The 15,668-nt window shown below is 38.3% G+C and overlaps 1 protein-coding gene across 4 annotated transcripts; it reads left to right on the top strand.

The window, feature by feature from the left end:
• Positions 1-324: 324 nt before the first annotated feature.
• LOC144702005 (ARM repeat superfamily protein) lies at positions 325-10,057 on the top strand. 4 transcript variants are annotated; one of them, XM_078573855.1, is made up of 11 exons: positions 325-734; positions 2,893-3,612; positions 3,897-3,992; positions 4,078-4,161; positions 4,226-4,460; positions 4,543-4,700; positions 5,083-5,358; positions 5,556-5,720; positions 5,800-5,858; positions 8,007-9,720; positions 9,795-10,057. In XM_078573855.1, the coding sequence occupies exons 1-8, from the start codon at positions 378-380 to the stop codon at positions 5,610-5,612; spliced, it is 1,983 nt and encodes a 660-aa protein (XP_078429981.1). In that variant the 5' UTR covers positions 325-377; the 3' UTR covers positions 5,613-5,720; positions 5,800-5,858; positions 8,007-9,720; positions 9,795-10,057. The 4 variants fall into 4 exon arrangements, with proteins under 4 accessions (XP_078429981.1, XP_078429982.1, XP_078429980.1 ...); XM_078573856.1 differs by lacking the exons at positions 8,007-9,720; positions 9,795-10,057 and adding an exon at positions 6,056-6,329; XM_078573857.1 differs by lacking the exons at positions 325-734; positions 8,007-9,720; positions 9,795-10,057 and adding exons at positions 1,810-1,900; positions 2,004-2,097 and having other exon boundaries at positions 5,800-6,009.
• The last annotated feature ends 5,611 nt before the right edge of the window (positions 10,058-15,668 follow it).

Consider the following 15,668-nt stretch of genomic DNA (forward strand, 5'->3'; position numbering starts at 1 on the left):
CACCGCGGGCCGCCCTTTGTTGACTGTTCAAGCACGTCTATCGAGGCCGCGTCTGGTCAACACGAAACTGCCCCGCGTTGACTTACGGTTTTCTTTTTTCTTTTCTCGATAAATGAATTATTTAATTTTCTAATGCGGCGAAGCTTATCCAGTCCACGTCGGAATTGTCGCGACGCGGGCTCCGAATCTATGACGTCATAAAACGACAAAGCGAGAAAATAGAGAAATGGGCCTGGAGAATTCGCTCTCATCAGGCCCAGTATACGCCACGTGGAGGCTTTTTTTTTTTTCGTGGGGTGGGGGATATAAATATTTTATAATTGAGAAGATTGAGAGCTCGTCGATCGGCGGAGACGGTGTAGAAATTGAGGGGCGAGATGCCGGCTTCGATGATGAACTGCCGGCCGGAGGAGCTGGTGGAAAGGCTAGGGTTTGCGGATGTGGAAGGCGGAGGAGAAGCGAATTTGAAGGTTTTGAGAGATCTGAAGAACCAGATCATCGGTAACAAGACGAAGAAGGTGATTTATCTGCAGCTCGGCGCGGTTCCGAGGATTGTTTCCATATTAGCGGCTGCTTTGGAAGGCGGAGAGAGCTGCACGGCCTCTAATATCATCGTACAGTCTGCTGCGGCGATCGGTAGCTTTTCTTGCGGCGTGGATGATGGAGTTCAGGCCGTGCTCAACGCTGGAGCTGTGCCGCATCTTATAAGACTTCTCTCCAGCCCTGAAGAAAAGGTTTCAGATTCTTTTTTTTTTTCGGTTTATTTCATTCTCCTGCATGTTTACTGTATTTGGCGGCGTTTCCTCTCGTTGTGCGGTTAAATTGTTCATGAAAAACACTCGTTTCTGACAATTACTCTTCTTGAAAAGATTAGTGAGGCTACTGATCGCGCTAGCGTCTTAATTTGATTCAGCGGCGGAATTTTGGTTTCTATATTAGTTTCGTTTGCCTGTATTTTGTTGACATGATCTTTCGTCCCTCTCCGGTTGGAAATCTCTTATTTCTTATCTCCACTTTGGAAAACGTGGTACGTTCTTGATGAAAAAAATCAATCAATTCGGTGCACAGAAACTTATGCCCCGCTGTCAATGAGGACGGATACTTCCCATCCTTTGATTTCTCCCTAATCTTCATGGCCTTCGGAGTCAGTTCATCTCATGATGGACAGAGAGAAGCTCGTTTGCTTGCCCATCCTCTCCAGTTTTTCTTGTGGGCTCTTTGTTCTTACTGTGTTTGACTTTTTCCTTTTCCTCAGCATGAATGATCAGAGTTTGGAGTCGTTTCTTGTAACCCATCCAGGCCCAAATTTCTCATCAAAATACTAGCACAATCCCCTTTCTCCGCAACTCTGGTATGAACATTAGGCGTTGTCTGTGCTTAGATGTCTACCCTGAGCTCACTTCTCCTTGATTTCCTGATCCCCACGCCTACTTTAGCCTGCTCATGGCTTGGATAGTTGTCCTGAGGATTTCTTTCTTCCCCCCCCTCCCCCCCCCCAATATTTTCAGTAGACTTGATCATCTTCTGTTGCCATGGATTCCGTTGTTTCTTTTGTAAAGGCCATTGTCCTTTTTCCCACTCTTGATGCAAGGCTTGAATTTCTCAGTCTACTGTTATAATCATTGCCTGAATTTCCTCGTCACAGTTCTCCGTGAATTTCCTGCTTCTATCCTTTGAGTAATTCCTTTTCCATGATGTATTCTTCAATCAGCTGTAGGTGCACATATAACCTTTTCCTATTTGTCCATGTATTCCCTCACTGTCCCATAAATTGATGCAAGGTGTTGTTGTACAGCTTCTTGCTGAATTGCTTTCCAATATGAATTTTGAAATCGCTTCAGCTCTTGAACGTATATCCATCCTCCAGCCAAATGTACTGCTATAGTGGTGGTCCCTCCAGGTAACTCATCCGATGCTCCAACCTTTGATCTTCAGAAATTTGATTCAACTTGGAATATTTTTCCATCCCTCTGATCCTTCTTTCCAAATCTTCTCCCCTGAAGATTTGCCCTCCGATCTTGTATGCGGTAGGCGGGGTCACAGTAGGCAATGCCTTGTGTCAGTTGTGCTCCTTTTCCTTCAGTTCGGACTTTTGAAGTAAGCAACATATTGAACTTCTTGTCCTTGCTCTTCATCCAGATTTCTCAACTTTAAGCGTTCATTCCCTTGTTGAATATTTGAATCAGTTATGCTATTATTTTTGGTGCATCTTCCCTTGACTTCTGCATTTCGTTCTTATTTTGCTGCTCCTTTGCCTGCGGATTCTTTTCTCATATCTCCATTTGTGATTCTGATTCGTTGAATGTCATCATGTCCAAGACCTTTGCTATGATACCAAATGGTATGTTTTTGATGAAGAAAATCAATCAGTTTCATTTTTTAGTAATCCACGAATACTATCAATCCTTTCTCGCTCAATACATGATCAACCAACCATGCAGATAAAGAGAATCACACCTTGGCCCAGAGTACCAACAAGATTCTGGGCGAATGCAGCTCTTCTACCAATTTTCCGATTTACTTGCCACTCCTCCAACTGGGGCGAGTATTTACTTATTCTCATTATGACCAAGAACAGTCCTAGTTGCCTCCCACCTCTGAGGCCTTACCCACTGAACATGTGTGGGACTCATGCGTTGCCAGACATTCCTACTTTAGTCGGCCTTCACCACTTATGTTTTTGCATATCAGAAGAGACCATATCTGCATATTTGTTTCTCTCTAGAAATAATTGAACCTTAATTTAAAATGCATGCATATTTGATTTTCTGTTATCTGCCTGAGCAAGATGACTGCTGGACGAGATTTTCTTATTTTTGTTCTGGCATGTTAATGAATATATCTTATTTTGACCTGGTGTGAAATCTTGTTTAATTATTGTGCTCTTTTCAGGTCGTGGATGCTGGTGCACGTTCTTTAAGGATGATTTATCAATCAAAGCTAGCGCCTAAATTTGATTTTCTCGAAGAGGAAAACTTGAAATTTATTCTGCTTCTTTTAAACGATAAGAATGAGAACTTGGCAGACCTTGCTGCGAGCATCATCAAACATTCATGTAAGTCTAGGGAGGAACAAAAGGCACTGTGCCATGCTGGCGTTTTGCAAAGGCTTGTTTCGTTGCTTGAAGGTTCTCTTTGTCAGAGAGAATCCAGCTTGGATTCTATTACGACGGTTGTCAAGGACAACTCTGAAATCGCATCTCATTTGTCTACAATCAACGATGGAAGGGCAGTGAATCTCATAGTTGGAATGATGAAAGATAGATACCCAAGGACAAGGTTTCTTTCTTGCGCATGCTTGATTGCTATTGGAAAGGCTTCACCTCGCCATATTCAGGAACTTGAAATAAGAACCAAACTTATTTTAATTTTGAGCGAACTTTTAGAAGAATACAGCCAAGTTGGGGATGAAGCCCTTTTTACTTTGGTAAGTCTGGTCGAAGATAAGGAAGATTTGCACAAACAAGCTCTTTCAATGAATGTTATTCAAAAGCTTTGCGACTCTTTACACCGAAGTGACATAAACGGAAGGCGGCTTCAAGGAATTCTGCTTGCACTTGCTGAATTATGCTCAAGATATGAAAAGAGCAGAGATCACGTGATGTCTTCTGCGGTACGGTATTTGAAGGAGATTAATGAAAATGAGGATGCTTTTGTCTAAATTTAAAAAACAGAACATCTGGAATATTTTGAAAACCTGGGTTTTTAAATTATTTTATTGATTAAATTACAAAAAAAGTCTTCTGATTGAATCGTTTTAAGACCTTATGTTTCATTGCTGATGCCCGGATATTTTGGAGGAAATATATGACTAATGTTTTATCGTTTATTTTCGCTGCTACTACTTACCCTTAATTTGTGGAGTTGACTTGACATTTTCTGCCATTACTGGAACAGGTACTAGATTTAGTTTTTAATGCTCTAAGACATGAATGTGCTGATGTCCGAATTGCTGCATGTCGTCTTATTTCAAGTATCTCTCGCTCTGTGAAGGTGGGCTTCCTTGAAACTTTTTTTGCGTTATTTATTCTTATCCAGAGGTCATCACGCTCAGAGATCACTCATTAATTTTTTTCAGAGCCTGTTCGCAGGTCATTTTTCCACTGAATCAACAGTTCATGGCCTTGTCCAGCTTCTCCAGGATTCCTCCATTCCTGTACAGGTGTGCCTGTCGTTATTTCATTTTGAAGTATCTGCTTCCATTTAATTGGGCATGAATTTTTCAGGCCGCTGCTCTAAAAGCTATATGCAACGTTGTTGTCAATTTTAAGGCCAGCAAAGCAATCTTTATTGAGAGCGGATGTGTTAAGCAGTTTGTCAAACTATCCAAGTCGACGGATTCCGAACTCCGATTAAATGCCGTGTGGGCCCTAAGAAATTTGGCATTTAACGCTGACAAAGTATGCAGAGAGCGCATAATCTTCGAACTCTCAGAAAATGCACTAGTTAGCCTAATATCTGGTAAAAGTCATCCTCCATCTGTCCAAATTCCCGGCCCGCTGGAAGGGCTACGACGTAAATTTATGAAAACTTTTCATCTCAGATCTGGAACCAAGGGTCCAGGAGCTAGCGTTGGCACTCATACGCAATCTGGTTGACGGCTGTGTCGAATCAATTGATACTATCTTAAGAAAATATGCTGGAGTTCTTGATGCTGTCGTTGGACAATTGCAGACTTCATTCCCTGAAGTGTGCACACAGGTAATATTCCTCCGTGGAAATTTCTTTTCTTAGGAGTTAGATTGGTAGAGGGAGAGAGAGAGAGAAAGATGAGGTAAGAGATCTGAAATAGAGACAGATTTGAGGGAGAAAGGTCTGAAGTATGAGGGAGATGGATCTGAAATAGAGAGAGATATGAGGGAGAAAGATCCTAGAGTGAGAGAGATATGAGAGATATCTGAAAGGGACAGGTATATGAAAGGGAGAAAGAGAGAGATCTGAAAAAGAGAGATAAAGATGAAAGAGAGAGTGATTTGATATTTATAAATCTGGAAGAGAGAGGGAGAGAAATCTGAAAAAAAGAGAGGGAGATGAAGATTTGATCTGAGAGGGAGGGGTCTAACCTTATATTTCTTGCCCACAGGCAATGTTTGTCCTTGCCAACATCGCCGCAGGAAGAGACTTTCACAAGGAAGCAGTGATCGGCAACCTTCTTCCGCCCGGAGAGGATTCGCCTCCCGTCCTGTTGAAACTCTTGCTAAGCAGTGACATCATGCTTAGAACAGTTACAGTCTGGTGCATCATCAACTTGACGCAACCGAATTGTCCAACATCGTCCTCTCGGGTTTCAAGGCTGCGAGACGCGGGCATAGTCTCCCAGTTAAAAACCATGGTCAACGACTCCTGCCTTGATGTCAAGGTTGACTCTGAGCTCTATTAACTTCTTCCTTTGACAATTGGCTCTAACTAGTGTTTGCAGAGGATGACAAAATCGTAATTGTCATCATTCTGGCAAGGGCAAACGCGGAGACTTATAAATTTCATCGTTTTCGTGGTCATCGTCATCGTCCTCCCATCTGTGACAAACATTAGATCTGACTTCCTTCTATTTCACAGTTCCGTGTGAGATCGCTTCTCGGGCAGTGCAACATCTCCGACCAGGCTTTATCGTGATTAGCTGTTCCTTGCCTTGCGTTCACTCAGTATTTTGAGTTTCTCGTCTCGTGGGTTAGATTTTCATCTACAGCCTTACAACAATTTTCATTCCTTGGAATTCATCAGGTATGAGAAAAACTTCAGGGGAATTTATTTTTGCTTGATTTTTCTCGTCATGTGACGCTGGATATGGATAATTTTCCAGGGTTGATTAGCAGATATCTGGCTTGCACTTTTGCCTGCGGTTGCCTGGGTGTTCTCTAGGTCAGTGCGACCTACACAAATTTTCTTCTCTCTTGAGGGCATTAAACTATTTTTTGTACGGAAAACTTTCCGAATTATCGTGTATTGTAATTATGCTGCGATTATCTTTTTGGGTGATTTTTCTATTCTTATGTTTGATATTTTTGGGTGATTTTTCTATTCTTATCTTTTTGGGTGATTATTTTTTTGCTTTCTAGGATTTTTACGTAGTACCTGAACGTAGGTCCCAACTTGTTGCTGTATCTATGATCAACTTTCGTCATTTAGCGGACATGATTTTTTCATTCGTTCCTAATGGAGACAATGTGAGTGGAAGGAATTAAGCCCTCGCTAGAGGGATTTGGGATAGAGATTTTCTTGTAAAACGATGTCATTCTAGTGGCAGAGGATGCATAAAGGAATTTTCTACATAAGATTTCATCTCCGAGGGTATTTTGTCCATATGTTGAGATATTATGTTTTTTTCGATTAGATTGGAGCCATAATGGTGATTCCTTGTGTTTTATTTATGAATATACAATCTCATGTATCCAAAATGTTTTATTTCTGGATGAGACTGACCAGTAACCAATAACAAAACCCTTGTAAATATCGTTAGGGGGTAATAATCGCTTCATTCTTGAATTGCACATTTGAGGTGAGGATTAAATCTTGCCAAATCTAAAATATTTTTAGCCACACGATCTCAGCATAAAAGAATGATACAATGAAATGAAAGAATGACCTCCAGACCTGGCCCATCATACTAAATCAAGCAGGAGAGTAATTTACAAAGGGTCTCCAATGTCAATTTTTTGTTCATTACATAATTCATGGGCTATTTCATACTATCATGTAATTTTTTTCAAGCTGCATTTAAAATAGACATATTTTCTTATCACTTGTATCAGCTCCAGATTGGTTCAAATTAGTTGTGGAAGGTGTGGTGTATTCCTAAGAAATATTTCCAAATTCCATCCGCATGAAGTTTTTGTTTCTAAGTTTCTGAAGCCTAAGGGTTGTCCTTTGGAAGGATTCCGATACGACCAAAGGGTATCTTAGGAATTTAACCCATTAGGGGCATTTTTGTAATTTCATGTTTAGGGTAGATTGCTTCATTTTCTTATATGTGTAGCCCTCCCTTGAGGAGGGCAGTCAAGACTTATGGTAAGATCATCCTCTTGGCTCATTATCTCGATCTTCCCTGTCCCGGTCCCGTCCCCTTGACCGTCCAGCGATCCCCTATTCCCGTGATCGTCTCACCGGATCTTCAGCCGGCTCCCCTCCAATCCGATCCCTACCCCTGCCGGTTCCCTTCTAGTCTCCGGCAATCCCGGTCCCCGCGATCGTCAACCCTTCACCACGTCATCAGGCGGTCGTCCCCGGTCGATCCCTGTTCCCATATGTTCGACCTCTCTCTTCATTCCCGTTTCAACTCTCCTACCCCGGGAACGTCTATCTTGTCTCGTCCTCCAACCTCCTTCTGATACGATCGTAGATCAAGGTTCGTATCAGATTCCATCAACAATGACTTTTTTCCTTGAACCTAGAAATTAGTCTTAATGCCTATGAAGATCAGTCTGCTCCTCTTTTCACTTTTTAATATTTGTCAAGCATAAAATGTCTCAAACAGCTTATTCCTGCATTATTTAAAAGCAATTCATCTTACTAAAATCTTTTTATGATCCAATCGAATAATTCGATGAAAAATATTATGTTTACATTCAATATGAAAATCTTCTACAAATGCCTGTTTAGGATAAATTTACTTAAAACTTTCTATTAAATTTGATTATCCATATTCTTTATTAATATTATTATTTTATACAAAAGAAGTATAATTTTACGTATACATTTAATTCAGAGTCTTGTACTTCTCTTTACTAATATTACTGAATATTTTATTACAATTGGGTTACTTCCTAGGTTAATCAATTTCAAACTCATATTATTACTTGTACATTTTCTTGTTCAGTAAGCTTTAAATGTTCATTTCTAAGATGTTAGAAGATGTGTTTTCTCTTTATCAATTGTTGCAGGTTCATATTCCTGAGATATACTTGACACGTTAAATTAAATTCGATAACAATTCATATTTCCATTGAGGAGTTGTAAATCACTCGAATCCTTGACTGAGTCAACTAAACCTGCACTTAAATATATCCACAGGCTCCTCGATACATCATATCCCATCCCTCCCTTCTTGATCAATGCTGCTGTAGATCCAGTTAGATCTACTTGCCTTTCCAGTCCCACCAGGAGAGAGGATGTTACTGAAGCAAGAGAGGATGGGGGGCTCCCAAGGAAAGACTTACATATGTTTGTATCATTTAGGACTTTTGGTCCTTTTATGCACTTTAAGTATATTTTTTTTATAACAAACGTTTGCACTTTAAGTATATCATCTGATGCCCAAGGAATAGTGTGATTTTGTCCCTCTGGTCCCATATATGTAGTGACTCTAAAATAATAATAACCCTTTAATCTTGAACCTAATTGATTAATTATGACACATGGATTAATTAACAATAGATATATTTAACCTAGTTGAGTCACCGACACATGGGTTGCCTAGCCAAGGGTTTCGTCACATCATCTTTAACCATTTCATATTAGATAGAGGGAAAATGACTCCATCTTGACAACATTATCATCCTCAAAGATATGTCTCTGCATTCCAGATAAGCCTATTTTGAATCTTGTGCTGGGGGACTCGTATATCATACTCAAAATACACCCTTTGACCCATATAATGTATATGGTGTCTGAAGTTTAAGGAACACTTGGACAACCAAGATGTGAATCAACATGGTTAAAATTTAGATATAGAACCATGTAGGGATACATTTATCTTGAACTATTTTCCAATCAACTAGGTGAACTATTTTCCTCAGGAGTATACATTTAGGGACTCCTAAATATTTTCCTCAGGAGTCCCTACAACTAGGTGAACCATGTGGGGACTCCTAAATATCTCCACACATAGGAGACACTTATCTTTATCAACTAGAGTTGATATTTTCTTTATCTTGCTATTCTATTGGTATATTTTCTTCTCCTTGTTAAGTATCCAATGAGTACATATATTTAATATACATGATTTAGGACAAGTAATCACCTCAGTATAATCTCATGATAATTTGAACCTAATTTCACGTATCCATGGGCTTAATTATAACATCATACACAAATACTGAATATGATTTGCGTTAATGAATTCAAATGAGACATTGATCGACAATTTAGTTGTAACTTGGTAACATGCATCACGTACATTCATTTATATCAGCATTCATTATTTAAAATGCCTAAGTTCCATAATTATGATGCATGTTATCATTATTTTTATGATATTTTGAGTTCAAATATATCATTTTATGTGACGTTTCCCAGGATCAAATCATTTGAAATTAACCACATTTATTGAATTTAGTTATTTTAGGACTTAAGTGGATGAAAAGGGAAGCCACAAGAAGAGGAAGAGAATTAGAATAATCAAAGTCAACTTTCAAAGTAAACTATCCATTCCTATAAACTAATCACGTTTTCTTTAATCATTTATTTCTGGTGGCATAAATTTAAAGCAGATCAAATTTAGAAACCTATAAAGAAAATTTACGTAAAAGTCCTTATAAATTAAAAGATATGAATTTTCAAATTTATATTACTTTTTCTGAATTTTTCAGGAATTAAGAAGGCCTAAAAAAGCAAAATTACCACATGCATGGACCCAAGGTGGCAGTGGCATGACAGTTCTAGCCTGGAGCCTCCAACAAGCTAGCACAATACCACAGGCTCATCACAACCCCCACGTGCCATAGGGGCGGCCCATTTGTGGGCCACAATGGTCATTTTGAGATGGCTCATTTTGAACTAATTATCAGTATGAACATTATATACTCTTCCAAAAACTAAACTATTTCCATATGGGAATGACTATTTGGAAGCTGTGTGTAGGTACACTTAAAAGAACGCGAAACATCAGATGTAGAATCAAGGCTGACGATTCTTTGAAAAGGGCAATCACTGTGGACCCCACGATGTGCGCACTCATGGCACCATGTGGCATCATCTCAACCATCCATCTTCATTTAAAGAGAGAAATGTCCTAGAACGTTTTAAGCTGTTTTCTCTCTTCACAGCAAACATACCTAGAAATACTCTACCAATTAAGTGTCTTATTGTTCCTTTGTTCATAAATATAGATATTTGAATTTCTATTTCTGAACCAAGAAACATGACTCAGTGCAGTCCGTTAAAAAGAGGATTCACAATTTTCGCCGACATACAAAAACAAAGACCAAGGTGGTAAACTAGTTTTTTGTATTTATGAATAAAAGAGATGTATTTATTTTTGCTTGTTATTTAAAATGAGCTAATTTTCTAATCATAGAGATTTGGATTCAATCAACGCCCTTTTCCCCCCAAATTCACCGTGTTTTCTAACGGTCACTTTATCCATGGATTTTTCTCTCATCTCTCAACCAATAAGTGAAATAGGTGTGTTTTTTATTTATCTTCCCATAGGTACAAATTACATGCAATTATGTTGAGGTTTGACAGCCACATTCTTATGTTTGTCAATTTTAGGGTGTTGACTTTTGAGAGGCATATCTTGATACTTGAATCTCTTCCAAATATTTACATCCATAGTTTATTAGTTCAAGTCTGACATCAATTTCCCAGTGAATTCCTTGACTTTGATTTGATGCAGCAAATAAGGTAATTTATAATGCATTGACTTTGCAAATACCTTCATAACTTCTTTAAGAATTCCGATCTATTCATAACTCCATAATTCTTATTTCTCTTTTTAGTTTCTGAAGACATTATTTCCGTAAAATTATTTAACCCTTGATTCGCCTAAAGCATACGAGTAGGTAAAAGTCAATTTTTTGAAGTCTTCATTGACTTTATTTTCATTTAAAATATATTCAAATTGTAAAAATAATTATTATAATCCTTATTATCTTTCTGAAAATGTAAAAATAATCTCCCCACACAAAAAACAATATAATAATTATTAATGTTAATCTGATTTTGATATATTTTTTTTAATTATATTTTAATATTTATTATACAAACTATATTAATATGTTCAAATTATTACCTCTTTCTATCCAATTTGATACAGTTTGGTCGAGTTAACTATTATAAAGGTCAACATTAGCTCTTTGTGGATTAAATCTGTACTCATCATCGTACTCAAATATATAACTTTTAGTGAGGTCAGAATGTTATTTTTTATCTATGAACTGTATGTTAAAAGGATGTGATGACGTGCTATCATCATATATCATACAATTCCATCAGGACCATGAGCATAGTTCATATTATCCATATTATCGTAGTCATTTACTTCTAGGAATTTAGAATTATTGTAATTTTAAGGAGAGCATCATAATCAGAGATTAATAAAAAATCAAAATTTGAATAAAGTTTATTTTTCTAAAATTATACTTTTTCATTGATTTGGACCATTTTAGACATTTTTTTGTGAAATAAATGAAGAATCTGAATTCCTATCCCCTGATTTAAAACTGATGTCCCTCAAAATCATGATAATATTTTAAAATAAATTATTTTGAGAATTTTTATTTTAAAAAAAAGGAAGATCCTGAATTATTTTGAAATGGATTTTCTAGAAAAACCTAAGATTGAAAATCATCTCATGAAAATTAAATAAAATGTGATGTTAACTCATTGCCACTGGGAAGAATGCTGGCCTTAATTGCTTTGATGTAAATTGCGCATGGATATAGTGAAGATTGATTTCTATGTGTTTTGTTTGGTTATGCTAGGCGATCATTTTTCAATATGTATTTCTAGTGTTATCTCACAACTGAAAAGGAGATGGCTGTAGGTCAAGCTTTTTCTATTTTTGAAACAGGTGGATACCCTTTAGTTCCATTTACATATTTCTCAAATATTTGCACCATGCTTTGGTGCAAGACCGTGTTACTCTAGGTTGATTTCCTTGAACACCATGAAATTATATTGCTTCCAAGATTTTCCCTACACGCCCTTCAATAGATCATTTTTAAATGCTTGAACATGACCTCTCTTCCTTGTTCTAATAAGGAAGAGAATTATCCGAATTTTGTCTAGCAAGGAAAATGTGTAAGATATCTCCCTTCTCATAAAACAGTAGATGATTCACACCTTAGTCAAGTGATGTTGGTTTATAGATTTTTTACCTTGATTTAAAAATGACAAAAGATACATCTAAACAAGTCAAAGTAACATATCAGCTTCTTCATGCTCCAACTAGAGTCAACCAGAGTTATGATAAGTCCAAATTTAGGGTCTTATGTCATTATTTTAATTTAATAAAATATAAATAATATTGGGTAAGTAAGGGATGAATCCACAACTGAGAAGAAATTAAATTTCCAATTTTTCTAGGCTTGGAAATGAAATAAATAAGCTCACCATTCAAAAGGAGATTTTTTGAATTCTTTCAGATTTTGTCACATTAAGTTTCAAGCAATGAGGTAAGAACATAATTAAAAATAGTTAAATATATTTCTCTTAAATATATTTAATTGTGCAAAAGATAAATATATTGGAGCGTGCCAGCCCTCTCCATCAGAGACGTCTTAAGAGCAACCATCCTTGCCATCGACAGCCTGCCAGTTGGCGTCCCGTCCGACCGGCACGCCAAGGCTCTAGTGAAGACGCCCCAGTTCAAATACCTTGGGTAAAGCACATCTGTATTTTCGATGTTTTGATTTTCATCAGTAAGTGCTCGTTTGGTTTGTCGTTTTCTTGTGTTAGCGTGTTTGTGTTTGTCGTCATGTCCTGCTTGTGACTGTCAAGTGTCACGCCATGTTTTCATGTTGTCGTGTTCATGTCATCGGATACGTGTCAAAGATATTGTTATTTTCTGTTAAAGGGGGATCCTATGTGTAAGACCCCCCCCCCCTTTCCTTGGTAAGGGCACTTGGGACCTTACCAAGGGCTCCCCTACCCTTAGTAAGGGCCATCGTGCCCCTATATGAGGGGGCACGATGGAGCCCTAAATTTCAGGCCAGGGATTTCTCGTTTCAAAAGTTGTGTTCATTTCTTGGTCTCACGAAGGAGAGAAAGGGGGGAAGAGAGGGAGGAAGAAGGAGAAGAGAGGGGAGAAGAAGAAGACAGGGGAAGGGAGGAGGGGAGAAGAAAGGGAGCCATTGTCCTCCCTCGTTCCCCCTCCGTCGCTTCACACCAGCCCCGCCGTTCCCGTTGCAGACTTGCGCGTAGACCACTTTCCCACAGACGCACACGTGCATTATTCACGTCATCGCCGATGACTCCGCCATGCCCAATCAAATGTCTCAAGTGCTCCCGCAATGTTCGCTGCCGCAACAAAACCCGTGTGACGTCGTGACTCCACCGTGCCTTGTCAAACAAGTGGGAATTTCTGCTTAATTGCAAGGCCCAACTCGACAGTCGTGCGTGTCTATTACCCAATGGGGACTGGTCAAGCCAACGAGTGTCGCAGGCCACTGTTTCGACGCCACCTAGGCTGCTTGAGGCGTCTGTTGTCCAAATTGTTACCCTGCTGACAAGATGCATGCAACTTCGCCCAGTCGAATACGTGTCTGGCGGTCAGGCATATCCACGATAGTGCCCAGCCTTCGGCGTCTCTGCCAGGTCGCTATTGTTACCACCGGTCGCCTGGATTGCACGGTGCCAGATGGTCATGACCCCATCGGGTTTTCACGACGCCGTGTATTTCGTCCATCGGACGCCTGCAACAACCCCGACGCCAGCCTCTACGCGCGAATGCCTCGTGAGGTTGCATGATGCCACGCGCGCATGATTCTACAAGCCGCCATGGCTGCTGGGTCTCCCAATTAATAAGCCAAAAAGGGTGAATTATGCAATTTTATAGTCGCTCGTCGCTGTTGATTTTAGCTTATACAATAAAATCTGTAAAACCCAAACTTAAGCTGTATAGTGATAAGTATGGGTATCGCCTAAGGGGAGCTAGTAAGGAATTCAATTGATGATCTACTTGAATACTTTGATCCTAATTAGAGTGAATATAGTCTTCAATTAAGATCAAATCACCCTAATTTAAGGAAGAATTTAGAAAGGGAAGTAGAAGAGATAGGAAGAATAGAAGAAATAGGGAGCTCTAAATTGAATTCTTTTATCCAATTAAAATAAAAAGAATCAAGTGGAGGGATTAAGAAGGAAATTTTATTTGGTTTTAGTTGGTTTTGGGGATTTGGTAATTCAAAATGTACTAACAATTCGATCATAAAGGGCAATTTAATATCTCCTAGAAATTAAAAAAAATTTGTAAATTTTTTATGGTGCACTTGGAATAGCTAGGTAATCTCAAAATCTCTCCTCTCAATCCCAGTAATGGCTTGTAAATTTTTCTCCAGCTTGCGATTTAGAAGCTCAGACCAAGATTGACACGAATAATGAAGAAATTCACTAACAAAGCATCCAAATTACACTAAAAAATCAAATCCAATGAAGAAAAAAGTACCAAACAGGGTTGATCTAGGATGAATCTCTCTCTGTCTTACAGCTGGGAAATAACCACCTCCAGAATGATCTCCTCTCAAATTTTGGCTTTTATACTTAGGTTAAATGGTAAAAATTACTATTTTACCCTTAATTTTTATCCATCAATGTAGGGTTGATATGAATGATCCAACCATACAAAAAGAGGAGGTCAAGACTAGCAGATCCACAAAAAAAGCATCTCAATTGGACTTCAGGATCAAAAGTTATTAATTAATAAAAATTGACCAATCTAAGCCATTGGATCAATTTTCATTTATTTAATTTAATTTTTCTTCTACATACAATGATGTATCGATGGCAGATTCGCAAGAGAAATTTCACTTAATTTTTTGTGTTGATTCTCTTAGTGCCATGTACCTCCTTACCTGCCCTGGCGGCAATAAAAATAAAGAAAAAAACTTCAAAGTGCATTTAAGGCGCACTTACCAGTGCATTTTTCATAACTTCACGCAATCAAAAAGAGCCACGCACCGCTAGTGTGTGCGCTTTGTATGCGCCGCGTGGCCGGTGAACTTACCACCTAGAGGAATACTCCTTGGACGCCATTGGATGAGATTCGACCACGTGGCTAACCCAAAAATTTCCTTTGGTTTTTTTGCAGTTTAGTCCTTCCTATAATATGTATGCACAATTTGACGCCCCCCCAAAAGTATTTATGTCTATGCCCCTCCCCGTTATCTCTCCTCCATTTTTTCTTGAAAAACATTAGAAACATTCTGATTAATTGCGAGAAACCTTGTATCTATTTTAATCATATATTTACGCCTGCATACAGGACAGAGAGTTGTTTTAAGGGCATAATTGCAACAAAAATTTAAGGATAACCCCTCCGACTTTATAAATTGCTTTAAAACTCATATTTTTCTTACAACATACTTTTTTCCCATGTAAAAATTCATTTCTTCCTCAAATAATTCCCAAATAAATCCAATAAAATCCTAGAAAATTCTATAAAATTCAGTAATTTGTTCCCACATTAATTATTATTAAAATTAAATTTTAAACGTGCCATTTTAATTTAAAAATAATTATTCTAGTATTAAATAGATTCCATTAAATTCATAAATAAACAGAAAATTAGGGAAAATTATAATTCACTTGGAAAAATTAATTAACATGTGATATATGATAACAAACCCATTTTAAACTCTTTAAGTGCATAAAGTTGTGCTAATTGCTTGAAATAAATACCAAATTTAGGATGTTATCAGCGCCGCTCCAAGCCGATGTGTCTGCCGCCCCGCCGAGCCATCGCGCCTCCTCGCTACTTGCCGGTGGTTACACAGACTCGCACCAGTCGTCGTG

Source organism: Wolffia australiana, chromosome 4 (assembly GCF_029677425.1).
Source record: "Wolffia australiana isolate 7733 chromosome 4, ASM2967742v1".
NCBI classification, from domain to species: Eukaryota; Viridiplantae; Streptophyta; class Magnoliopsida; order Alismatales; family Araceae; genus Wolffia; species Wolffia australiana.

Coding starts and splice junctions, on each gene's coding strand:
- LOC144702005 (XM_078573855.1), top strand. CDS start 378: ATGCCGGCTTCGATGATGAACTGCCGGCCGGAGGAGCTGGTGGAAAGG. Junction 3,993..4,077: donor GTATCTCTCGCTCTGTGAAG/GTGGGCTTCCTT, acceptor AATTTTTTTCAG/AGCCTGTTCGCAGGTCATTT. Junction 4,461..4,542: donor ACTAGTTAGCCTAATATCTG/GTAAAAGTCATC, acceptor TTTTCATCTCAG/ATCTGGAACCAAGGGTCCAG.